Below are 25,561 nucleotides of genomic sequence, written 5' to 3' on the forward strand. Positions count from 1 at the left end.
CTTGGCAAAATACAAAAAAAAAAAGCTTATTTCTAAGCCATAAAATAGAAGGGAGAGAAAAAAAGAGAGGGAGTGAGAGAATGGGGAGGGAAAGGAGGTGAAGCGAAGGAAGAAGCCTGCACTTTCCAAGAATTAATATATATATTTTTTTTAAAAAAAACAAAAACCCAGGAGATTTGCAGAGAAGGGGCCGTATCCGAGATGCTGATCGAAGGATTCTTGCTTTTTGCCCTCTTGGTCTTCGCTTTCCAATTTCTACAGTTGCAACGGGCACGCAGTCGGTTTCCCCCTGGCCCAGCTCCTCTTCCCATCCTTGGCAATTTATGGCTGCTGGATTTTGCTCTGAAACGAGAGTCGTTGGCGAAGGTAATTTGGTTATTTTTTTTTCCCCCAAATGTATTTATTTTTGCAGGATGAGAGAGAGTGGGAAAGGAGAGCGGAGGGAGGAAAATACAGAGGTTACATTAGCATTGATCAAACACACCTCCCCAACGAACGATAAGTTAAAGCTGACAGTAAAATGATCAAGTAACCCACCGGCAGGGTTAAATTTATTTTAATGTTTCCTTTTTCTGTTTTGAAAACCAACCAAGTTGTTAAAAGGAGAGGAGAGCCTCGTCGGTTGTTTAGAACAAACATCAAAGTTGGTGGACTTTGTCCGCTGGAAAAAAAAAAAAAAACATAGGAAAACTTCCCAAATGTTTGGCCAATTCGAAGGCATGAATCATTTTTGACCGTAAACAATAGAGGCCTTATTGTAGACTCTGAACCCAAGCAAGAAATCAATCTGCCACCAAGCACTGACATGAGTTCACTTTGCCCAGGTAAATTCAGGTGTGAAATGGTCTTTCCAAAATCTCAGCTCCCTTGAATTGTCAGTGAACAAACACAAGTGGATTCGCAGAACATCGAGGTTTAATAGGATGTGTGAACAGAGCATAGAACTGACTTGGGTGTTAGGCTTTTGTGTGGAAGCTGTCCCTTTGTGGCCACCCGCCAAAAGGATACGCTGAGGGCTTTTTTCTGATTCTCTAGCAACTGCCCATTTTATTTCTCGGTTTAGTTTGGTATTGTATGTGTTCTTATTTCTTTTTAATGTTGCGAGCTGCCGAGAGTCACGTACTTGAAATGGGTGGTCAGATAAAACAAATGGATGAGCAAATGACCGTGATGAGGGTAAAAATAGGTTTAGAATTTAAATAAACCAGCATGTTTCTGGAAATATGTAACTTTAACTTCCTACAACAGCTTGGAGTTCACCTATATCTGGTGACAGGATGGCTTCCTTCCTTCCTTCCTTCCTTCCTTCCTTCCTTCCTTCCTTCCTTCCTTCCTTCCGTCCTTCCTTCCTTCCTTCCTTCCTTCCTCCTTCCTTTTCTTTCCCTCTTCCTTCCTTCCTTCCTTCCTTCCTTCCTTCCTTCCTTCCTTCCTTCCTTCCTTCCTTCCTTCCGTCCTTCCTTCCTTCCTTCCTCCTTCCTTTTCTTTCCCTCTTCCTCCTCCATTCCTTCTTTCTTCCCCTCCCTTTTTCCTCCTTCTTTTCTACAACAGCTTGGAATTCACCTATATCTGGTGACAGGATGGCTTCCTTCCTTCCTTCCTTCCTTTTCTTTCCCTCTTCCTCCTCCATCCCTTCTTTCTTCACCTCCCTTTTCCCTCCTTCCTTCTTTCCTTCCCCTCCTCCTTTCCATCTTCCTTCCTTCCTTCCCCTCCTCTTCCTCCTCCCTCCCTCCCTTCATCCTACTTCACCCTCCTTCCTTCCTCCTTCTCCCTCCTTCCTTCTTCCCTTCCTTCCTTCCTTCCTTCCTTCCTTCCTTCCTCCTTCCTTTTCTTTCCCTCTTCCTCCTCCATCCCTTCTTTCTTCCCCTCCCTTTCCCCTCCTTCCTTCTTTTCTACAACAGCTTGGAATTCACCTATATCTGGTGACAGGATGGCTTCCTTCCTTCCTTCCTTCCTTCCTTCCTTCCTTCCTTCTCTTTCCCTCTTCCTCCTCCATCCCTTCTTCCTTCCCCTGCCTTTTCCCTCCTTCCTTCTTTCCTTCCCCTCCTCCTTCCCGCCTTCCTTCCTTCCTTCCCCTCCTCTTCCTCCTCCCTCCCTCCCTTCATCCTACTTCACCCTCCTTCCTTCCTTCCTCCTTCTCCCTCCTTCCTTCTTCCATTCCTTCCTGCCTTCCTTCCTCCTTCCTTTTCTTTCCCTCTTCCTCCTCCATCCCTTCTTTCTTCCCCTCCCTTTTCCCTCCTTCCTTCTTTTCTACAACAGCTTGGAATTCACCTATATCTGGTGACAGGATGGCTTCCTTCCTTCCTTCCTTCCTTCCTTCCTTCCTTCCTTCCTTCCTCCTTCTCCCTCCTTCCTTCTTCCATTCCTTCCTGCCTTCCTTCCTCCTTCCTTTTCTTTCCCTCTTCCTCCTCCATCCCATCTTTCTTCCCCTCCCTTTTCCTTCCTTCCTTCTTTTCTACAACAGCTTGGAATTCACCTATATCTGGTGACAGGATGGCTTCCTTCCTTCCTTCCTTCCTTCCTTCCTTCCTTCCTTCCTTCCTTCCTTCCTTCTCTTTCCCTCTTCCTCCTCCATCCCTTCTCTCTTCCCCTGCCTTTTTGCTCCTTCCTTCTTTCCTTCCCCTCCTCCTTCCCGCCTTCCTTCCTTCCTTCCTTCCTTCCCCTCCTCTTCCTCCTCTCTCCCTCCCTTCATCCTACTTCTCCCTCCTTCCTTCCTCCCTCCTTCTCCCTCCATCCTTCTTCCATTCCTTCCTCACCGCCCCCCTTCCTCCTCCCTTTCTTCCTTCTTCTCATACATTTAAACTACTTTTATACATTCCTGACAATTTCTCTTCTGGTGATCTACACCAGTGGTATGTCATTTTATAAAAATTCTCTTTAAGTTTATAACAGTATAAACTTCAGTCCTATCATCATTATCTTCTTTTAACGACTCCATAATCCCTTGCAGGGTGTAGTCTGGGCAACTGAATGGAGCTAGAAGAGTATTTACTGGCCAGATGCCCTTCCTATCGCCAATGCGGAGTTTTGTTCAGCAGATACATTCTCATTGTGCCCAGAGAGTGAAATAGCTCCCTCTACCTAGGATCGAACTCACAGCCTGATCATGTGACCTAAAATAAAACCAAGAGAAGTATATTGCAGAGGGATCTAGTTGCCAATGGTTCTCTTATCTACAATTAACAGAAAGATTTAAAGTAGACATTAAAGAATTTAGGAGCTCTGTAAGACTGACTTCACAATAGAACGGTGTAAAAATGATCTACCTGCAATTGGTGAAATTTGAAACAGGAGAACAAGTGACAGCATATAAGACAAAGGAAGCTAAGGCTTTTTGGCAGGGATGAAATGCTCCCAGTTCGGACCAGATTGCCCAATCCGGTAGCGATGGAGGCGGGAGGTTCGGAGAACCGGTAGCAAAAATCCCTCCCCCCCCATGCCCAGCTGAGCCGCATAATCATCAGAGGCTTTTTTTTTTTTTTTTTACTTTTAAAAGAATTTTTTTCTACAACCTCTTCGGCCAAAAATATACTTTTAAAAGTAAAAAAAAAAAAGCCTCTGATGATCGCGCAGCTCAGCTGGGATCGTCAAAGGCTTTTAAAAGAAAAAAACCCCCTTTTTTTGTTTTAAATGCCTCTGACGATCCCAGCTGAGTTGCCTGATCGGCAGAGGCTTTTTTAAAAAGCCTCTGCTGATCAGGCAACTCAGTTGGGATCGTCAGAGCCTTTCGAAAGCATTTTTTTTACAACCTCTGAAGAGGTCTGGTGGCCTGGTGGCTCAGCAGACTAATAGCATTGTGGTTAACACCAGCTGTCTGCAATTACTGTAAGTTCGAATCTCACCAGGCTCAAGGTTGACTCAGCCTTCCATCCTTTCTAAGGTAGGTAAATTGAGGACCCAAATTTGTGGGGGCAATAAGCTGACTTTGTATAAATATACAAAAGTATGAAGGCTATTGCTTAACACATTGTAAGCCGCCCTGAGTCTCTGGAGAAGGGCGGCATATAAATCAATTTTTTAAAAAAAATGGTTTTAAAAGTAAAAAAAAAAAAATTGGCCACACCCACCCAGTCACATTACCCCCCCCCCTCCCCCAAGCCACAGAACTGGTAGTAACAAATTTTAGATTTCACCACTACTTTTTGGTGATAATAAACTGGTGGAACAATGGGAAAATGTACAGATGATAGGATTGAATTAACAACCGAGGATTAACAACCAAGTTACTAACTTAACAACTGCAGTGATCCACTTAACAACTGTGCCAAGGTCGTAAAAATGGAATAAAGATCACTTCACAACTGTCTCACTTAGCAACAGAAATGTTGGGCTCAATCATGGTCACAAGTTGAGGACTACCTGTATAGCCGGTTTGGTGGGGAGGGGGGACCTGTGTCCAGACCAACACAGCAGTGGTGGGATGCTTCCGGTTCCCACCGGGTCGCAAGAACCGGTAGTAAAAATTTGTAGTAGTTCGGAGAACCGGTAATGACATTGGCTGGCCACGCCCCTGAACCGGTCCCCGGCCCAGTCGCCACTTGCTTACCCCGCCCACCTCATCAGAGGCTTTTTTTTTTTTACTTTTAAAAGCATTTTTTCTACAACCTTAAGAGGTTGCAGAAAAAAAATGCCTTTAAAAGCCTCTGGTGATCCCAGCTGAGTTGCCTGATCTCAGAGGCTTTTAAAAGCATTTTTTTTTTCTGCAACCTCTTAAGTTTGTAGAAAAAATGCTTTTAAAAGTTTTTTTTTAAAAAAAGTTGGCCACGCCCACCCAGTCACATTACCCCACACACACACCAAGCTACGCCCACAGAACCGGTAGTAAAAAAATTTAGAACTCACCTCTGCCACACACGTGTGTTTGTTGCAGTATGAAACGCACATACTGTGCTATATTTCTGGCAGGTTATTCTGAGAAGCTCTGGGAACGATGTTTTATGCCAGTAAAATCAGGCAGGGAAGCAAGTTAGTAAAGCTGGGCCTGAGGGATCCCACAATCTCCAGCGATTGAAATAGAGCTGAGAAATTTATTTATTTTAATATATATATATTATATATTTATTTATGTATAATAAATACATATAAAATAATATGGGGGAAGGAGGCAGAACCAGAAGGCAAGCTGCCGGAGGCAGGGTTTCTCGACCTTGATGGGTGGGCTTCAATGAAAGAGAGAGAGAGGGAGGGAGGGAGGGAGGGAGGGAGGGAGGAAGGAAGGAAGGAAGGAAGGAAGGAAGGAAGGAAGGAAGGAAGGAAGGAAGGAGACAAAGAAAAAGAAAGAAAAGAGAGAGAGAAAGAAGGAAGGAGAAAGAGAGAGAGAAAGAGAAAGAAGGAAGGAAGGAAGGAAGGAAGGAAGAAAGGAAGGAAGGAAGGAAGGAAAGAAAGAAAGAAAGAAAGAAAGAAAGAAAGAAAGAAAGAAAGAAAGAAAGAAAGAAAAAGAATCAAATTGGTCTAGGCTCTAGGGAGTTAAAGGACCAGGGTAGAAAGTGGAAGCTTGTGAGTTCAAGTCCTGCTTTAGCTATGAAACCCAGCTGGAAGATTTTGAGCCAATCACCAGGAGATGGTGAGCTCTAATCCTGAAAGACAGCTGGGGGACATGGGGCAATCACCAGGAGACCAGGAGTTTTAGTCTCGCTAGGGAGGGAGGGAGGGAGGGAGGGAGAGAGGAAGGAAGGAAAGAAGGAAGGAGGAGGAGGAGGAGAAGAAAGAAAGACAGAAAGAAAGAAAGAGAGAGAGAGAGAAAGAAAGAAAGAAAGAAAGAAAGAAAGAAAGAAAGAAAGAAAGAAAGAAAGAAAGAAAGAGAAAGAAAGATGGAAGGAAGAAGAAAGAAAGAAAGAAAGAAAGAAAGAAAGAAAGAAAGAAAGAAAGAAAGAAAGAAAGAAAGAAAGAAGGAAGGAAGGAAGGAAAGGTAAGAACAGAATAGAACAAAACAGAACAGAACAATACCGGTAGCCTTGACTTACAACAGTTCATTTAGTGACCGTTATGATGGCATTGAAAAATGTGACTTATGACCACTTTTCACAGTTACGACATTTGCAGCCTCCCCGTGATCAGGTGAACAAAAGTCAGATGCTTGGCAACTGGTTCATACTTACGACCGTTGCTGTGTCCCATGGTCACGTGATCGCCCTTTTGCGACCTTCTGGCAAGCAAAGTCCATGGGGAAGCCAGATTCACTTAACAGCCGCGTTGCTAACTTATCAACTGCAGTGACTCGCTTAACAACGGTGGCAAGAAATGTCGTAAAAATGGGGCAAAACTCACTTAACAACAGAAATTTTGGGCTCAGTTGTGGTCGTAAGTCCGAGGACTACCTGTAGAGTTAGGAGGGACCTTGGAGGCCTTCTAGTCCAACCCCGTGCTAAAGCAGGAAATCCCCTACCGTGTCAGACAAATGGCAGTCCGATCTCTTCTTAAAACCCCCTAGTGTTGAATCATGCACAACTTCTAGTGGCAAGCTGTTCCACTGGTTTATTGTTCTCCCTGTCAGGAAATTTCTCCTTAGTTCCAGGTTGCTTCTCTCCTTGATTACTTTCCATCCGTTGCTTCTTGTTTGTCACGAGTGTTTCCAGGATTGCTGTGGCTATCTGCCTACTCACAAACAGTATGGTTTTAATCAAGCCATCTGCTGTTGGCAATTACCTGCAAGCCTTCCCCGCCCTAGTTAATTGCAGGTTAACTCCCTATATAAGCAAGGACCTTTTGCTTGCTACTCGGGCCTAGTCTTCTAGGCCTAAATGCACAGCTCCTGTAGGAAGCTTGGTGCAACGCCGCAGATGGGAGAAGAATGCAGATAAGGACTCCAGACGTCGTTACAGAGAGACTCCCACGGATGCTTGCCTTTTGCTGTTTTGTAGCACGCAAGCTATCATCGGGACTGCTGTTGCTGGACCTTCTTCCTCCCACAAGCTTCAAGCAATGTTTGCTGTTTGAACTGATTTTATTTCAGGTGACTTTCAGCTGTGAAGCTCGTGCTGCTCCCACCATGATGGCCTTGATGATGTATCGACGCCGAAGCTGCTTACCTTCATGCTAGCTTTATTCTTTTGTGAACTGTTTCGGTATTGTGGAGAGGGATCTAGGGAGATAGCCTTGCCTCACATACCCAGATAAGACTTTGTTTTTAATGTGTTTTCTTAAAGACATAGTGCTTTTTAAATGTTTTAAAGTAAATTATATTTTTACACAAGACGCCTCTGTCAGAATTATTTCAGTCTCAGTGTGTTTACTCATGAGCTGGTTCACGGTCCGGGGTACCCCTCAACCCCATTTCGTCACATTGTTCTACCCTCAGGTGCTTTGGAGAATTAGATAAATAATCCTCCCTCCCTCTCTCTCTCTCTCTCAAACCATTACACTGTTTTTCTCATTTACTCGCTCATTCCATCTTTCAGTTAACAAGCCTCTATGGGAATATCTACACCATTTGGATGGGGACGGCGCCGATGGTTGTGCTGAATGGCTACGAGGCGGTGAAAGAAGGACTCGTCACTTACTCGGAGGAGACCTCTGGAAGGCCATTGACCCCTCTGTTTAGGGATCTGATGGGTGATAAAGGTCTGTTCTGAACTTCTCCGTAGGAATTGTACAACACAGTTTTGGGGCCTAACTGCAATGCCTTTAAGCACAGTTGTTTTTACCTTGCTGGTGATGCTTGGCTGTCTTTCCTCTAAGGTGGCACATATGAGGGTCTCCCTTAACTAATCCCAGAAAAACAACAACCCCTTTGAGAAATGCTGGGCTGAGAGTATAGGTCCGTGATGGCGAACCTATGGCACGAGTGCCACATGTGGCATGTGGAGCCATTTATTTATTGGTTCGATTTATATGCCGCCCTTCTCCGGAGACTCAGGGCGGCTTACAATGCGTTAAGCAATAGCCTTCATACTTTTGTATATACCTGCTTAGTAGGGCTTTCGGGGGCCCCCTAAGCGGTGTTCTTTTTTATACAAAGTCAGCTTATTGCCCCCACAATCCGGGTCCTCATTTTACCTACCTCGGAAGGATGGAAGGCTGGGTCAACCTTGAGCCTGGTGAGATTCGAACTTGCAGTAATTGCAGGCAGCTGGTGTTACTTAACAGTACTTTAGTCTGCTGCGCCACCAAGACTCGCATGCCCACATATCTGTGGTCATGCAAGTGTTGCCCTAGCTCAGCTCTAGCGCGCATGCGTGCGCTGGCCAGCTGATTTTCGGGCCTTCCGGGCCCACCGGAAGTCAGGAAATGGGCCGTTTCCGGCATCCAGGGGAATGGGGAAAGCTGTTTTCGCCCTCCCCAGACTCCAAGAAAGGCCCTGGAGCCTGGGGAGGGCGAAAAAACAGGCTTATCGGGCCCACCGTGCCATCGCATGCCAAAAGCAGGGGTCGCACGGGAGGGTGTGTGTCACGCATGCATGCACGGGGGCGGGGCACATTGAATTATGGGTGTGGACATGCATGCGTGCAACACCCCTGCCCTCCTCTCACTTTTGGCACGCGATGGCAAAAAGGTTAGCAATCACTGGTATAGGTAATCCTCGATTTACAACAGTTTGTTTAGTCACTGTTCAAAGTTACCAGAGGACTGAAAAATGTGACTTATGACCGTTTTTCATAGTTATGACCTTTGAACAGGGGCGGGTTCCAAATCCCGTCGCTACCGGTTCGCTCATGCATGTGCGCGCGCTTGTGCGCTTGTGTGGCGCTTCTGGGCTGGGGTGCGAACCGGTAGCAACCCACCACTGCCTTCGTAGCATCCCCATGGTCATGTGATCAAACTTCAGATAGCAATAGCGATAGCACTTAGACTTATATACCGCTTTACCGTGCTTTACAGCCCTCTCTAAGCAGTATACTGAGTCAGCCTCTTGGCCCCAACAATTTGGCTTCTCATTTTACCCACCTCGGAAGGACAGAAGGCTGAGTCAACCTAAAGGCTGGTGAGATTCAAACTGCCAAAATGCAGGCAGCCGGCAGCTGGCAGTCAGCAGAAGTAGCCTGCAGTACTGCACTCTAACCACTGCACCTGTCAGCACTTCAACCTGCATTTACTCCAGGGCTGACATAAGAAGGAGAAGAGGGGGCAGCCGGCAAGAGGACGCTTGACATTTCACCTACTTATTTTCCTTGAAGATAATATCCCCTAGGAGATGAGATGGGAGGGGGGACATTCCTGGGAGCTTAAGTAGTAGATATGGGGAGAGTGATTTGGAAGAAGGCCAATGAGACGCAGGGAATTGGGGAATGGAAAGGGAAGGTTTGGGGTCAGGAAGTCAGAGTTGGCTATGCCACGATCGGGGACAGATTGCCGTGCTTAATAAAATGAAAGATTTCTTCAAAGACTTATTTGTTTGGAAATGCAATTTATTTTATTTGAGACGACATCGAAACCAGACAGCGCCACTGCAACAGATCAGAGGTGGGTTTCAACAGGTTCTGACCAGTTCTGGAGAACCGGTAGCATAAATTTTGAGTAGTTCAGAGAACCGGTAGTAAAAATTCTGACTGGCCCCTTCCCCATCTATTCTCTGCCTCTCAAGTCCCATCTGATCGGGAGGAAATGGGGATTTTGCAGTATCCTTCCCCTGGAGTGGGGTGGGAATGGAGATTTTACATTATCCTTCCCCTGCCACGCCCACCAAGCCATGCCACGCCCACCAAGCCACACCCACAGAACCAGTAGTACAAAAATGTGAAACCCACCACTGGTTATAACAACTATAGTTGGTCACAGTTGAAACAAACCAAGATAAAAGAACCTCTTGTTGTCTATGGAAATCAGTCATCCAGTTCATGTTTGTCAAAAGGTACTTTTTCAAGAAATTTCTTTCTTTCTTTCTTTCTTTCTTTCTTTCTTTCTTTCTTTCTTTCTTTCTTTCTTTCTTTCTTTCCTTCCTTCCTTCCTTCCTTCCTTCTTTCTTTCTTTCTTTCTTTCATCTATCTCTATATCACCTATCTATCTCTATCATCTATCTATCATCTCTCTGTCTGTGTATCTATTTGTCTGCCTGCCTGCCTGCCTGCCTGCCTATCATCTGTCTATCTATCATCTATTTATTTATATCTATCTGTCTGTCTATCTACGTACCTACCTACCTACCTACCTATCATCTATCTATCATCTGTCTGTCTATCTATCTATCTATCTATCTATCTATCTATCTATCTATTATCTATCTATCTATCTATCTATCTATCTATCTATCTATCTATCTTTTGGGTTTTTGGGTTTTTAACGAATCTTGGCCGTAAATGTAATAATTTTAATAATTTTTAAATTTAATTGGGATTTGTATTGTGTGTTTTACTTGGCTGTGCACCGCCCCGAGTCCTTCGGGAGAGGGGCGGTATAGAAATAAAATTATCTATCTATCTATCTATCTATCTATCTATCTATCTATCTATCTATTTATCTATCTATCTATTTCTATCTATGAATCTATGTATATCAACTCTCACTCTCTCTATTTCTATCATCTCTCTCTATCTATCATCTATCTATCTATCTCTATATCTATCTCTACCTACCCTATGTATGTATCTATGTATCTATCATCTCTCTCTCTATCACTCTCACTCTCACTCTCTATCATATCTATCTATCTATCTATCTATCTATCTATCTATCTATCTATCTATCTATCTATTTATCTATCTATTTCTATCTATGAATCTATGTATATCAACTCTCACTCTCTCTATTTCTATCATCTCTCTCTATCTATCATCTATCTATCTGTCTCTATATCTATCTCTACCTACCCTATGTATGTATCTATGTATCTATCATCTCTCTCTCTATCACTCTCACTCTCACTCTCTATCATATCTATCTATCTATCTATCTATCTATCTATTTATCTATCTATTTCTATCTATGAATCTATGTATATCAACTCTCACTCTCTCTATTTCTATCATCTCTCTCTATCTATCATCTATCTATCTGTCTCTATATCTATCTCTACCTACCCTATGTATGTATCTATGTATCTATCATCTCTCTCTCTATCACTCTCGCTCTCACTCTCTATCATATCTATCTATCTATCTATCTATCTATCTATCTATCTATCTATCTATTTATCTATCTATTTCTATCTATGAATCTATGTATATCAACTCTCACTCTCTCTATTTCTATCATCTCTCTCTATCTATCATCTATCTATCTATCTCTATATCTATCTCTACCTACCCTATGTATGTATCTATGTATCTATCATCTCTCTCTCTATCACTCTCACTCTCACTATCATATCTATCTATCTATCTATCTATCTATCTATCTATCTATCTATCTATCTATCTATTTATCTATCTATTTCTATCTATGAATCTATGTATATCAACTCTCACTCTCTCTATTTCTATCATCTCTCTCTATCTATCATCTATCTATCTGTCTCTATATCTATCTCTACCTACCCTATGTATCTATGTATCTATCATCTATCTCTCTCACTCTCACTCTCACTCTCTATCCTATCTATCTATCTATCTACCATCTATCTATCTATCTATCTGTCTGTCCATCTATCAGTCTATCTATCTGAAGAAGAACTGAAGAAGCTTCTTGGATGAGAAGTGAAGCATCTTCAAAGAAAAACAAAGAAAGCCCACTTGCTTCTTGAAAAAGCGCCTTAGGGGACCCAGCTGTTGTACCAAGATTTGTTATACTCAAAAATCAGATGTTCCAACTTCGTGCTGCAGGTGTCTTTATGACCACTGGCCCCATCTGGAAACAGCAGAAGCGCTTTGTCATGACGACGCTGCGAAATCTCGGTGTGAAAAAGAAGATCTTGGAGAACCGGATCCAGGAGGAGGCACATTGTCTTCTGAAGGTGTTTAAGAGCAAGGAAGGTGATTTCTTTTTTTTTTTTTTTTCTTCCTTGCACAATAAAGCAGCAATGAGCAACCTTGCAATGGTCCAGGGTGATGTTGGGATTTCCTCCCCCCCATTGCTCTTCTTTTAAACTTCGTTATGTCTAATTTATGCCCAGTCGAGTAGCAGCAGGTAGCCATAGCTTGTAGCATTGAAGCGTATTTCAGCCTGGTTAATACTTGGAAAGGAGACCACCAGGATATATCTGACTCTCAAGGAGAGACATTAGAAAACCATCTGAGAGGAAGAAAATGGTGAACAATGTGACATGTTGTTTTCCCCAAAATGCATGGAACTTAGATGATAGATAGATGATAGATGATGAATGAGAGACAGATAGAGGATAGATAGACAGAAAGAAAGAAAGAAAGAAAGAAAGAAAGAAAGAAAGAAAGAAAGAAAGAAAGAAAGAAAGAAAGAAAGAAAGATAGATAGATACCGTGTTTCCCCGAAAATAAGACATCCCCTGATAATAAGCCCAATCAGGCTTTTAAGCACATGCGCTAAAATAAACCCCCCTCCCGACAATAAGCCCTCCCTGAAAATATTTAAACACATGTGCAGCTGGTCCCTGCCATTTCCTCTGGTTAGGGTTAGGGAGACAGAGCTGGAAATCAGGTAAGATGGCAAGAGGAGCTCTGTCTTGCTCCACGCACCCCGAAATAATAAGATCTCCCCAAAAATAAGGCCAAGCGCTTATTTTGGGGTTCAAAAAAATATAAGACACGATAGATAGATGATAGATAGATAGATAGATAGATAGATAGATAGATAGATAGATAGATATCATATGATAGATTGAGAGAGAGAGAGAGATGGATGGATGGATGGATGGATAGATAGATATAGATAGATGATAGAGAGAGAGACGAGAGATAGAGATCATATGATAGATTGAGAGAGAGAGAGAGATGGATAGATGGATGGATGGATGGATAGATATAGATAGATGATAGAGAGAGAGAAGAGAGATAGAGATCATATGATAGACTGAAAGAGAGATAGAGAGATGGATGGATGGATGGATGGATGGATGGATGGATGGATGGATGGATGGATAGATATAGATAGATGATAGAGAGCGAGAAGAGAGATAGAGATCATATGATAGATTGAGAGAGAGAGATGGATGGATGGATGGATGGATGGATATATAGGCAGATAGATGATAGAGAGAGAAGAGAGACAGAGAGGCGAAATCATATGGTAGATATAGATAGATAGATAGATACATAGATAGATAGATAGATGGATGGATGGATGGATGATAGAGATAGATGATAGATAGATAGATAGATAGATAGATAGATAGATAGATAGATAGATAGATAGATAGATGATTATAGAGATATAGATGATAGATAGATAGATAGATAGATAGATGATAGATAGATAGATAGATAGATAGATAGATAGATAGATAGATAGATAGATGATAGACAGAGAGAGATGGATGATAGAGATAGATAGATGAGAGATACATAGATTGGATGGATGGATGGATGGATAGATAGATAGATAGATAGATAGATAGATAGATAGATAGATGGATGGATGATAGAGATAGATAGATAGATAGATAGATAGATAGATAGATAGATAGAGAGAGAGAGAAATAGAGATAGAGAGAGAGAGAGAGAGATGAGAGAGAGAAAGAGAGAGAGAGCTAAGGGATGGATAAATACAATAGATAGATAAATAGATAATCTATATTCATGAGTTGTATGTATGTATGTATATATATATGAATCCAGCCACTCCTTCAGATCAAGTCTCCCCATGTGAACACAAACTCTTATTTTCTCCGTTCCCAGGATCGCCCTTTGACCCCCGAACTCCTATATGCAAAGCGGTCGCAAACATTATATTCAGTTTTGTGTTCGGTCATCGTTTTTCCGAAGAGGATGCCCATTTCAACAAATTATTAAAAGCTGTCCACATGATTGTCTACATTTCTGGTAACGTCTGGGGCAGGGTAAGCGCTGTCTTTCTCGTTACTCCTTTGTGGATGTCTCTCAGTTGGAGTTGGCCCAATTCGGGGCTTGCAAGGCCTGAAGCTATTGTGACCATATAGGTGTCAAACTCGATTTCATTGAGGGTCATTTTATTGAGGGTTGTGTTTGACTTCAGGGGGGGCGTGGCCGGGGTGGGTGTGGCCAGGGTGGGTGTGGCCAGCTCGACGTCACTCCTGTCAGGGGCACCTGTGGTGCAGAGGTAGGTTTCAGCAGGTTCTGACCAGTTCTGGAGAACTGGTAGCGGAAATTTTGAGTAGTTCAGAGAACCGGTAAATACCACCTCTGACTGGCCCCGCCCCCATCTATTCTCCGCCTCCCGAGTCCCTGCTGATCGGGTGGGAATGGGGATTTTGCAGTAACCTTCCCCTGGAGTGGGGAGGGAATGGAGATTTTACAGTATCCTTCCCCCTGAAGTGGGGTGGAAATGGAGGACAGCCCTTTGAAGCCCCACGGCAAGAGTTTAAAACAGTTTTTTTTCCTCTAGTCATCAGCTGGGACTCAGGAGGCAGCAATAGATTGGGGGTGGGACCAAATAAAAGGTAAGAATAACGTGGGGGGATGGGAGGGGCGGGGGGGGGGAGAACCGGTTCGGTGACGTCATATCGTCACCGCTACCGGCTCGGCCGAACCGGACCGAACCGGGAGGAACCCACCACTGGTTCCATAGAACCGGTACGAACCGGGGGTAACCCACCACTGCTCCGTGCGTGCCCTGCACTTACCTGCATCCAAAAAGGGCCATGTGGGGACTCCTGGGAGGGGAGGGGCCAGCCAGGAGTGGGATTTGGGAGTTCTCTGAACTGCACAGAATCTTAGCCAGAGGTTCTCCCAAACTCCTGCGAATCCTCAGCAGCCCACCCCTGATTCTCACTTAATTCTCCTTTGTCTCCATTTTGCTGCCTTGCTGTAGGCCTACGACTCTTTCCCCACAATTATGCGGAAATTTCAGAAGCCTTACCAGCAGTTGTTTGAACACAACAAATTCTTGCACAATTTCGTCAACGACAAGATGCAGAGTCACAAGGAGAGATGGGAAGAAGGCAACGAACCACAGGATCTGATTGACTCCTATCTGGAGTTCACATCCAAGGCAAGGAGAAGGCTTCTGCGTAGCTTCTTGTTCGGCTCAGCCTCCCCAGTTCTCAGTGACTAGCCGCCTTGGCTAGGGACAGGATAGCCAGGGGCATGTGGTGACGGGCCCAGGTCAAGATGGTGTTTGTAATCTCAGAGTTGTAGCCACCATCTTTACTGTGGGGTCCTTGGTGCTCTCTGCCCTTGGTTGTTTTCTTGCAAACGTTTCATTACCAACCGGGCAACACTACCAACCGGGCAACAAAAGAGCCTTGGAGGCCTTGGTGGTGCAGCGGACTAAAGTGCTGTTAAATAGCACTTAACTGCCAGCTGCCTGCAATTACTGTGAGTTCAATTCTCACCAGGGCTCAAGGTTGACTCAGCCTTCCATCCTTCCGAGGTAGGTAAAAATGAGGACCTGGTTTGTGGGGGGCAATAAGCTGACTTTGTATAAAATAGAACACCGCTTGGGGGGGCCCATAAAGGCCTACTAAGCAGGTATATACAAAAGTATGAAGGTTATTGCTTAATGCATTGTAAGCCGCCCTGAGTCTCCGGAGAAGGGCGGCATATAAATCGAACCAATAAAATAAATAAATAAACATCAGTGTTCCTAGTTGGGTAATGAAATGTCTGCAAGAAAGCAACTAAGCTCAGAGAGTACCAAGGACCCCACAGTTTTCCTCCTCCTCCTCCTCATCATCATCATCATCCCCCTCCTCCTCCTCCTCCTCCTTCTGTCTACAAACCTCACTCCTTACTAGCATTGATAATGTTACCAGGTTGGGTAATGAAATGTCTGCAAGAAAGCAACTAAGCTCAGAGAGTACCAAGGACCCACAGTTTTCCTCCTCCTCCTCCTCCTCCTGATCCTCCTCCTCCTCCTTCTGTCTACAAACCTCACTCCTTACTAGCACTGATAATGTTACCAGGTTGGGTACTGACATGTCCGCAAGAAAACAACCAACCTCAGAGGGTACCAAGGATTTACAGTCCTCCCACTCCTCCTGATCTTCCTCCTCCTTGTCTACAAATCTCACTCCTTACTAGCACTGATGACATTACCTAGTTGAGTAATGAAATGTCTGCAGGAAAACAAGAGCCTTTCAGACAGCTATTATCTGGATTAGAGGTGGTATTGAGCCGGTTCGTATGGGTTCACGCGAACCGGTAGCAGCGCTCGTGGGTGGGCCCGTGAATCTGTAAATGTAACCTTACAACAAAGCAGAATGAGTTTACAAGTAGTCCTCGACCTACAACAGTTCATTTAGCTCCATGGCTGCCTTCCTTCGCCGATGGGTCGAAGACTAAGGCCGGCATTTCAGGGAACTTGCTCTTTCCCTATCCGTGCCAGCCTGCGTCTTCTTTCTTCACTGTCCCTACAAGACAGCTATGATCCCTAGGGATCCCCAAAATCGGCTGGGATATCGGTGCTCTTCTGGAGCTCCAGAATCCACACCGTATCGCCCGATGCCGGCCACGCCCTCCAACCGGCTCATATTTATGAAGGTTGCAGTGTCCCGGGGGGGGCGGGGGGGGGTCATGTGATCCCCTTTTGTGCCCTTCTGACAAGCGCGGTCAATGGGGAAGCCAGATTCATTTAACAACCATGTGACTCACTTAACATCGGCAGCGATTCCCTTAACAGCTGTAGCAAGAAAGGTTGTAAAATGGGGTGAAATTCACTTAGCCATCTCACTTAGGAACAGAAATTTTTGGCTCAATTATGGTCGTACGCCGAGGGCTACCTGTATCTGGCCGTGTCTGGTCTAACTGGGAAGGCTGACAGTGAGAAAGACTGGGAACCCAGAATGTTTTGTTCTCTTTCAACAGGAATACTTTTATCCTTTCAACGGGCAGATCTAATGAAACAATCTCCTGCTTATCGGCCCTTTTCTCTTCTTTTCCAGAGCAAAAACGACTCCGGTTCCATTTTCAGCCAGGAAAACATGGCTCAAACTATTGTCGACCTGTTGATTGGAGGAGCAGAGACCAGCACTACCACTTTGTACTGGGGCCTCCTTTATTTGCTCAAATATCCAGATGTGCAAGGCATGTGAATGCAGCTGCCAAGGCTTTGGAATATGGGTGTCTGTTCACTGGGTCAATGGGATATTCAGGTAGCCCTCAGCTTACAACAATCCATTTAGTGACTGTTTCAAAAGTTACTGTTGTGGCCTGTTGGCAGAGGTAGCAGCAGATTCAGACAAGGGGGAGGGGGAGGGGGAGCCTGGGCCAGCTTCAGAGCCTTTGGAAGGCTCTGATGAGGAAGTAGAGGCAGAGGCAGAGGCAGAGTCGTGGTCTTCTGTCCTCTCCCAGTGGAGAGAAAGCTGCCTTCGGGGCCTGAGTTGAGTGAGGGGGAGGAACAGATGGGGCCCATCCCAGATGCGCATACGTGAGGAGAGGAGAGGAGAGGAGAGGAGAGGAAGGAGAGGAGAGGAGAGGAAGGAGGAGAGGAGAGGAGGGGAGGGGAGGGGAGAGGAGAGGAGAGGAGAGGAGAGGAGAGGAGAGGAGAGGAAAGGGAGGAGGAGAGGAGAGGAGAGGAGAGGAGAGGAGAGGGAGAGGAAGGAGAGGAGAGGAAGGGAGGAGAGGAGAGATGGGGAGGGGAGGGGAGAGGAGAGGAGAGGAAGGGAGGAGAGAGAGAGAGGAGAGGAGAGGAGAGGAGAGGAGAGGAGAGGAAGGAGAGGAGAGGAAGGGAGAGGAGAGGAGAGGAGAGGAGAGGAGAGGAGGGGGAGAGGAAGGGAGGAGGGGGAGAGGAGTGGAGAGGAGGGGAGAGGAGAGGAGAAGAGAGGAGAGGAAGGGAGGAGAGGAGAGGAAGGGAAGAGGAGAGGAGAGGAAGGGAGAGGAGAGGAGAGGAGAGGAAGAGAGGAGAGGAGAGGAGAGGAGAGGAGAGGAGAGGAGAGGAACGGAAGCCAATAAGCCGGCTCTCGGAGAGAAGAACTCGTAGACGCTAGCCAGCCCCTCCTAGCTGGGAAATAAATAGTAGGGGTTTGGGAGAGGCCGGTTGTCGCAAGCAAGTACATCAATCAAGTTAGATTCCTTTGCCAGAACCAGGTTTGTCGGGACTAATCGCTCCATCTCTGAGGTGCCGACGGAGTTTCCCTGTGGGGAAACAATAGGTAGTACATTTTTGCCTCAGCCGGTGTGAACAGAGACTGTTTCTGGTTGGCTTAATCATTGAAGACCTTTTTTATCCTGAGTTTTCATGTGAACAGAGACTGTCCGTAGCCCTGTTTTAAGGAAAAAAGGGGTTTGTTTTACTCATATAGTAAGTGGTTTCTCATTGCTTGCAAAGGCTGGGTCAGAAACAGTTACAATGGCCCTGAAAAAAGTGACTTAGGACCGTTTTTCACACTTATGACCGTTGCAGCATCCCCATGGTCACACGATCAAAATTCAGATGCTTGGCAACTGATTCATATTTATGGACGGTCACAGTGTCCCCTGGGGGGCCACGGGATCCCCTGTTGCGACCTTCTGACACGCAAAGTCAACGGGGAAGCCAGATTCACTTAACAACCCAGGTTACTAACTTATCAACGGCAGTGATCCCCTTAACAACCGTGGCACGAAAGGTCGTAGAGTGGGGCAAAGCTCACTTAACAAAGGTCTCACGTAACAACAGAAATGTTGGGCTCAATTGTGGTCGTTAAGCCGAGGATTGCCTGTATCTGGTCAAGTTCTATCAAGATCACACGAACTGTTAGTGCTGCTTTAGGCTGCACTAGAGAGGCCCCACTTACAATACTGCATCCAATTCTGGTCACCATGATGCAAAGAAGAAGCTGAGATCCTTCAAAAAAAATGCAGAGAAGAGCAACAAGGACGATTAGAGGTCTGCAGGCTAAACTAAACTCTACGATGAACAGTTATGAGAACTAGGTATATCTAGCTCAACGAAGGGAAGGAACTAGGGGTGACATGATAGCCGTCTTCTGGTTCTTGAAGGGTTGTCACAGAGAAGAGGGGGTCAAGGTAGGACAAGAGGCAATGGGTGGAAGATCATTTAAGGAGAGCTCCAACCTCGAATTAGGGAGAAATTGGCTGAGAACAATTAGTCAATGGACAATTTGCCTCCAGGAGTTGAAGTTGCTCCATCATTGGAAGTTCTTCATGAAAAAGATGGACAACCATTTGTCAGGGTTGCAATAAGATCTCTTGCCTTGGGCAGAGGTTGGGATTGGAAGACCTCCAAGGTCTCTTCTCTTCTCCTCTCTTCTCTTCTCTTCTCTTCTCTTCTCTTCTCTTCTCTTCTCTTCCCTTCCTTCCCTTCCCCTTCCCTTCCCTGTTCCCTTCCCTTTCCATTCTAACTTCTCTATCTTCTCTTCTCTTCTCTTCTCTTCTCTTCTCTTCTCTTCTCTTCTCTTCTCTTCTCTTTCTTCTCTTCTCTTCTCTTCTCTTCCCTTCCCTCCTTTCCTTCCCTTCCCTTCCGTTCCATTCTAACTTCTCTTCTCTCTTCTCTTCTCTTCTCTTCTCTTCTCTTCTCTTCTCTTCTCTTCTCTTCTCTTCTCTTCTCTTTCTCTTCTCTTCCCTTCCCTTCCCTTCCCTTCCCTTCCCTTCCCTTCCCTTCCGTTCCGTTCTGTTCCATTCTAACTTCTCTTCTCTTCTCTTCTCTTCTCTTTTCTTCTCTTTCTTCTCTTCTCTTCTCTTCTCTTCTCTTCTCTTCTCTTCTCTTCTCTTCTCTTCTCTTCCCTTCCCTTCCCCTTCCCTTCCTTCCCTTCCCCTTCCGTTCCATTCTAACTTCTCTTCTCTTCTCTTCTTTCTCTTCTCTTCTCTTTCTCCTTCTCTTCTCTTCTCTTCTCTTCTCTTCTCTTCTCTTCCCTTCCCTTCCCCTTCCCCTTCCCTTTCCCTTCCCTTCCCTTCCCTTCCCTTCCGTTCTGTTCCATTCTAACTTCTCTTCTCTTCTCTTCTCTTCTCTTCTCTTCTCTTCTCTTTCTCTTCTCTTCTCTTCACTTCTCTTCTCTTCTCTTCTCTTCTCTTCCCTTCCCTTCCCTTCCCTTCCCCTTCCCCTTCCCTTCCGTTCCATTCTAACTTCTCTTCTCTTCTCTTCTCTTCTCTTCTCTTCTCTTCTCTTCTCTTCTCTTCTCTTCTCTTCTCTTCTCTTCCCTTCCCTTTCCCTTCCCTTTCCCTTCCCTTTCCCTTCCCTTCCGTTCTGTTCCATTCTAACTTCTCTTCTCTTCTCTTCTCTTCTCTTCTCTTCTCTTCTCTTCTCTTCTCTTCTCTTCTCTTCTCTTCTCCTCTCCTCTCCTCTCCTCTCCTCTCCTCTCCTCTCCTCTCCTCTCCTCTCCTCTCCTCTCCTCTCCTCTCCTCTGTTCAAAAATATCCAGGTATCAGGGTTCCCACGGATGCCCTAATTAAATCATGAGCCTCAAGCCAAGCTTCAAAGAAATCCAGTTATTTATTAGGAGCTTCATGTCAAGCACGTTCCAAGTGAAGCCAGCTCTGACCCTACATAATTTACATCCCAATCATGACCCTATTTCCCCCCCTCCCCCCCAGGGTGTATCATCAATCACATTCACCAATGGAGCAATTTCCCGGGTTGTAGAGACCACTCCCCTCTGGCCACTGTGGGTAACCTTGGAATATAGCCTTGAGAGAGATAAGTCTGGAATGTTCATCTGTCTTTGGCTGCTGTGCTGTTTCGTTGGTTTCCCATCCCCTCTTGCTTATGGCAACTTGGGAGCAGGCCAGGGATGCTTTGCGAGTTGACACCAGGCTAATCAAGAAAAATTAGATGTTATTGTGGAATCACAAATGTCTTGCAAACTGAAGACCCAATGGTCTTCACCCAGCACCCTTAACCAGCTTTGGTAAAGATTTGATGAAGATTTAGCAAGTGAAATCACACATCATGTGATCGTCATGAATTTTAATGGATTAGCGTGTTTCTCAACTCCAGAATATAGGATGACTTTATATAAAGGTAGTCCTTGAGTTACAACCATAATGGAGCCCCAAATTTCTGTTGCTAGGCAAGACAGTTGTTAAGTGAGTTTTGCCCCATTGTATGACCTTCCTCGCCGCTGTTGTTAAGCGAATCACTGCAGTTGTTAAACTAGTGACATGGTTGTTAAGTGAATCTGGCTTCCCCACTGACTTTGCTTGTCAGAAGGTCTCAAAAGGGGATCACATGACCCCCGGGGACACTGCGACCCGTCATAAATATGAATCCGTGGCCAAGGCATCTGAATTTTGATCATGTGTCCATGGGGATGCTGCAATGGTCGTAAGTGTGAAAAATGTTCCTAAGTCACTTTTTTCAGTGCGTTGTAACTTTGAACAGTCACTAAATGAACTGTTGTAAGCTGAGGACCAGCTGTCCTCAACACATTTGGAAGCTAAAATCTTGTCCCGATACTTGTTGTTTTTCCTGGTACTCAACATGCAAGCTAGTATTTGTTGGTGTTGGCTGCCTTGTGATCAGTGGTGGGTTTCAAAATTTTTTACTACCAGTTCTGTGGGTGTGGCTTGGTAGGTGGGGCATGGCTTGGTGGGGCGTGGCTTGGTGGGCATGGCAGGGAAGGATACTGTAAAATCTCCATTCCCACCCCACTCCAGGCAAAGGTTACTGCAAAATCCCCATTCCCTCCCGATCAGCTGGGACTCGGGAGGCAGAGAATATATGGGGGCGGGGCCAGTCAGAATTTTTAGAACCAATTCTGTGGGCGTGGCTTGGTGGGCATGGCAGGGGAAGGATACTGTAAAATCTCCATTCCCTCCCCACTCCAGGGGAAGGATACTGCAAAATCCCCATTTCCTCCCGATCAGATGGGACCTGGGAGGCAGAGAATAGATGGGGGTGAGGCCAGTCAGACTTTTTACTACCGGTTCTCCGAACTACTCAAAATTTCCGCTACCGGTTCTCCAGAACTGGTCAGAACCTGCTGAAACCCACCTCTGCTCGTGACCCACTACCTCTTCTGGATGGAATAAAGGATCACATGATAGGTCAGGTGATTGTGTTAGTACTCGACATTTTTAGTACTTATTGTGCTTCCCGGAATGAAGTAACAACGAGTACTGAGATAGCGCTGCACGTTGCTTCATTGGAGCAATATAAATAACAATGAACTGTGTCCCAAATGAAAGAAATTAATCACAATTCGCAGGAATCAGGAGAGAAAATGAGCCTTGATAGTACAGGGGTTTAGTGCACCCTGTTATTAACACAGCTGCCTGCAATTTCTGCTGGTTCGAATCTCTCCAAGGCTCAAGGTTGACTCAGCCTTCCATCCTTTCTAAGGTAGGTGAAATGAGGACCCAGTTTGTGGGGGCAATAAGCTGACTTTGTATAAAATATACAAAAGAATGAAGGCTATTGCTTAACGCATTGTAAGCCGCCCTGAGTCTCCGGAGAAGGGTGGCATATAAATCAAATTTAAAAAAAAAAATGGCAAAGGCAAGATTAAGATAACCTGTAATGCAGGGCTGTCAAATTCGCGTCGTCACGTCGTCGTCACGTGACGTATCATGACTTCCCCCCCCTTTTGCTAAACTTGGCGTGGGCGTGGCCAGCGCGTGACGCATCCAGGCCGCGAGTTTGACAGTCCCGCTGTCATGTATCTATCTATAGAAAAAATCCACCATGAAATAGATGCCATTCTGGGGCCTTCTCAAGTGATCACTTACGAGGATCGGAACAGATTACCCTACACAAACGCCGTGCTGCATGAAATCGTTCGCTACAGCAACGTTACGATCGCTGGGCCCTTACGGACCTGCCTGAAGGACATTGTTATCAAGGGGTTCCCAATTGGAAAGGTAAACATCTCTCTCTTTCTCGGCCCCCTCCCCCCAGCTCATCCACAACAGCTTGTTGTGGGACACTTACTAGCACAAGATAATAAGAGCTAAGGACTTGCAAAATATGGGGCTAAATTGACATTCAGCTTAGAGATGCAAGAACTGTTTTCTTCATGGTTGCAATAGACGGAATCCCAAATGAGCCAAAGAGACTGGGTTTGCAAAATGCTAAGTCAGAGAAATAGGTTAAAAGTAAGTAGCGTCAGTGTGTTGTGTAAAGACAGGTAGTCCTTGATTTATTACAACAGTTTGTAAGTTTGTAGTGATCATTCAATGTTATGGCAGCACAGTTTTTCAGACTTTTCAGACTTTTGGTCACATGATCAAAAAGATACTCGGCAATTGTAAGGCATTTGATAAAGTAGACCTCAACCTACTTCTTGGTCAGATTCAAAAATGTGGGTTAGACAGCATCACCACCACACTTGAAACCCAAGAATACACTAAAGCAGAAACTTGTCTACCCCAAGGATAAAACACCCAGACACAAACTGAGCAACGTGGTATATGCAGTACAATGCAGTGAGCTCTGTTCAGATCTGTATATTGGGGAAACAAAACAACCACTTCATAAACGCATGGCATAACATAGGAGAACAAACCCATCAGGACTAGATTCAGTAGTCCATCTGCATTTAAAAGACAAAGGCCACTCAAAAGACAGCAAAATCCACATTCTGGACAGAGAGGACCGCTGGTTTGAAAGAGGGGTCAAAGAGGCCATCTATGTCAAAATTGAACAGCCCTCTCTCAACAGAGGGGGGCGGAATATGACATCATCTATCTCAGGGGTGGCTTCTACTTACCTTTACTACCGGTTCGCAATGGGATCGCATGCGCAGATCGCTGATGATGACATCCAGGGCAGTGGGCGGGGCCTCCCACCAGTTTTACTACCGAACTGGGGGTAACCCACCACTGATCTATCTCCAGTCTAGGGAATTCTGGGAATTGAAGTCCACTCATGGTAAAGTTGCAGAGATTGGGAAAACCTGTTCTAGCCTTTATACTTAAGTTCAACTTTCTTTAATGTTGGGAAGAAAGAATTGTTGGCTTCCTTCTCAAGATGGTTGAACAGATAATTTATAAAACAAGAACTCATAATTTCCTTTGTTTTGTTTTGTTTTTTACTTCCAGGGAACTCTTCTGCTGCCCAATGCCCATTCTGTTCTGTATGACCCAGAGTGCTGGGAAACCCCTTGGAAATTCAATCCGGAGCATTTCCTTGATTCTGAAGGCAATTTTGTGAACAATGAAGCTTACTTACCATTCTCAGCAGGTAATGTTATAGTCCTTCTTTCCAGAACCCAGCCGGAACGGATTTTTAGAAAACCCTAGAGCAGTGTTTCCAGGGGTGGGCTGCTGGGGGTTCGTGGGGGTTCGGGAAAACCTCTAACTAAGATTCTGTGCAGTTCAGAGAATCCCCGAATGTTGCTATGTAAAAAGGCAAATAATTGGGTAGAGCTGGATTCCATTTGAAACGTGCTTCCTTTTGTTTTCAAACCCTCCCTTGAACCAACGCCTGTTGCTTCCTCCTCCTCCTCTTCCTCTCATAGGGCGACGTATGTGTGTGGGGGAGCCCTTGGCCCGAATTGAGCTCTTCGTTTTCTTCACCAACCTTCTCCGTTCATTCAAGTACCAGCTCCCACCAGAAGTAAAGGACGTCAGCTTTGAGGAAATCACAGGGTCCACCCGCCAGCCCCTCCCGTATACCCTCTGTGCTTTTCCACGCGAAGCTGCCTGATGGCTCTTTCCTTCCAGGAACAGTTGACAGAGCAAGGGAGAAAGATTTCTGAACCATTTCATGTCTTCTCACTTAAGCATAGATGTCCTCAATATTTCCTGGACCATCTCTGTCCATTTTGTTTGTCTTCAAAATGCATAAAGTGAAGCTACTTGGAGGTTGGACTAGATGACCTACAAGCAGTGGTGGGATTCAAATAATTTAACAACCGGTTCTCTGCTCTAATGACCAGATGGCTAGGCGTGGCTCGGTGGTCATGTGACCATATGGGCGTGGCCAACTCAATGTCACTCACGTCGATGGGAGCTTCACTGTAGCTGTTACAATGTAATAACGGTTAACCAGAGAGGCAGTTTCTGTAAGCAGGGCAATAAAGATTAGGATAGAAACACCACCAGAATGTTTCCTTCCTGCCTTCCTTACAGGATTAGCCCTGTAAAGTGGGAAAAAACAAAATAAGATTTCTTCCAACAACCGGTTCTCTGAACTGCTTAGAAAGTTAACAACCGGTTCTCCCGAATAGATGCGAACTGGCTGAATCCCACCACTGCCTACAAGGTCCTTTCCGACTCTGTTATTCTGTTATACTCAGAAGCAAATATCTGTCAGTTCAAGCTTACTACCGTACAGGTAGTCTTCGACTTAACAACCATTCGTTTAGTGGCGATTGAAGTTACGACGTCCCTGAAAAACATGACTTGTGACCATTTTTCAGAGTTATGACCATTACAGCATCCTCATGGTTGCGTGATCAAAATTCGGATGCTCGGCAACTGGCTTACATATACGACAGTTGCAGAGTCCTGGGGTTATGTCATCCCCTTGACGAATGTATCTTTTCTTATGTACACTGAGAGCGTATGCACCAAGACAAATTCCTTGTGTGTTCAATCACACTTGGCCAATAAAAAATTCTATTCTGTTCTGTTCTGTTCTGTTCCGTTCTATTCTATTTTCTGTTCTGTTCTGTTCTGTTCTGTTCTATTCTATTTTCTGTTCTGTTCTATTCTGTTCTGTTCTGTTCTGTTTTATTTTATTCTATTCTATTTTCTGTTCTATTCTA

At 45.0% G+C, this 25,561-nt stretch overlaps 1 protein-coding gene across 1 annotated transcript; it reads left to right on the forward strand.

Moving 5' to 3' along the window:
* Positions 1 to 56: 56 nt before the first annotated feature.
* On the forward strand, positions 57 to 25,423 carry LOC139318135 (cytochrome P450 2J2-like). Its single transcript, XM_070945422.1, has 9 exons — positions 57 to 366; positions 7,395 to 7,557; positions 11,691 to 11,840; positions 13,677 to 13,837; positions 14,788 to 14,967; positions 16,859 to 17,000; positions 22,525 to 22,712; positions 23,892 to 24,033; positions 24,311 to 25,423. The coding sequence occupies exons 1-9, from the start codon at positions 202 to 204 to the stop codon at positions 24,496 to 24,498; spliced, it is 1,479 nt and encodes a 492-aa protein (XP_070801523.1). The 5' UTR covers positions 57 to 201; the 3' UTR covers positions 24,499 to 25,423.
* The last annotated feature ends 138 nt before the right edge of the window (positions 25,424 to 25,561 follow it).

The sequence above is a fragment of the Pituophis catenifer genome, unplaced genomic scaffold (assembly GCF_029215685.1).
Source record: "Pituophis catenifer annectens isolate HBS135680 unplaced genomic scaffold, rPitCat1.0.hap2 SCAF_6, whole genome shotgun sequence".
Taxonomy (NCBI): Eukaryota; Metazoa; Chordata; class Lepidosauria; order Squamata; family Colubridae; genus Pituophis; species Pituophis catenifer.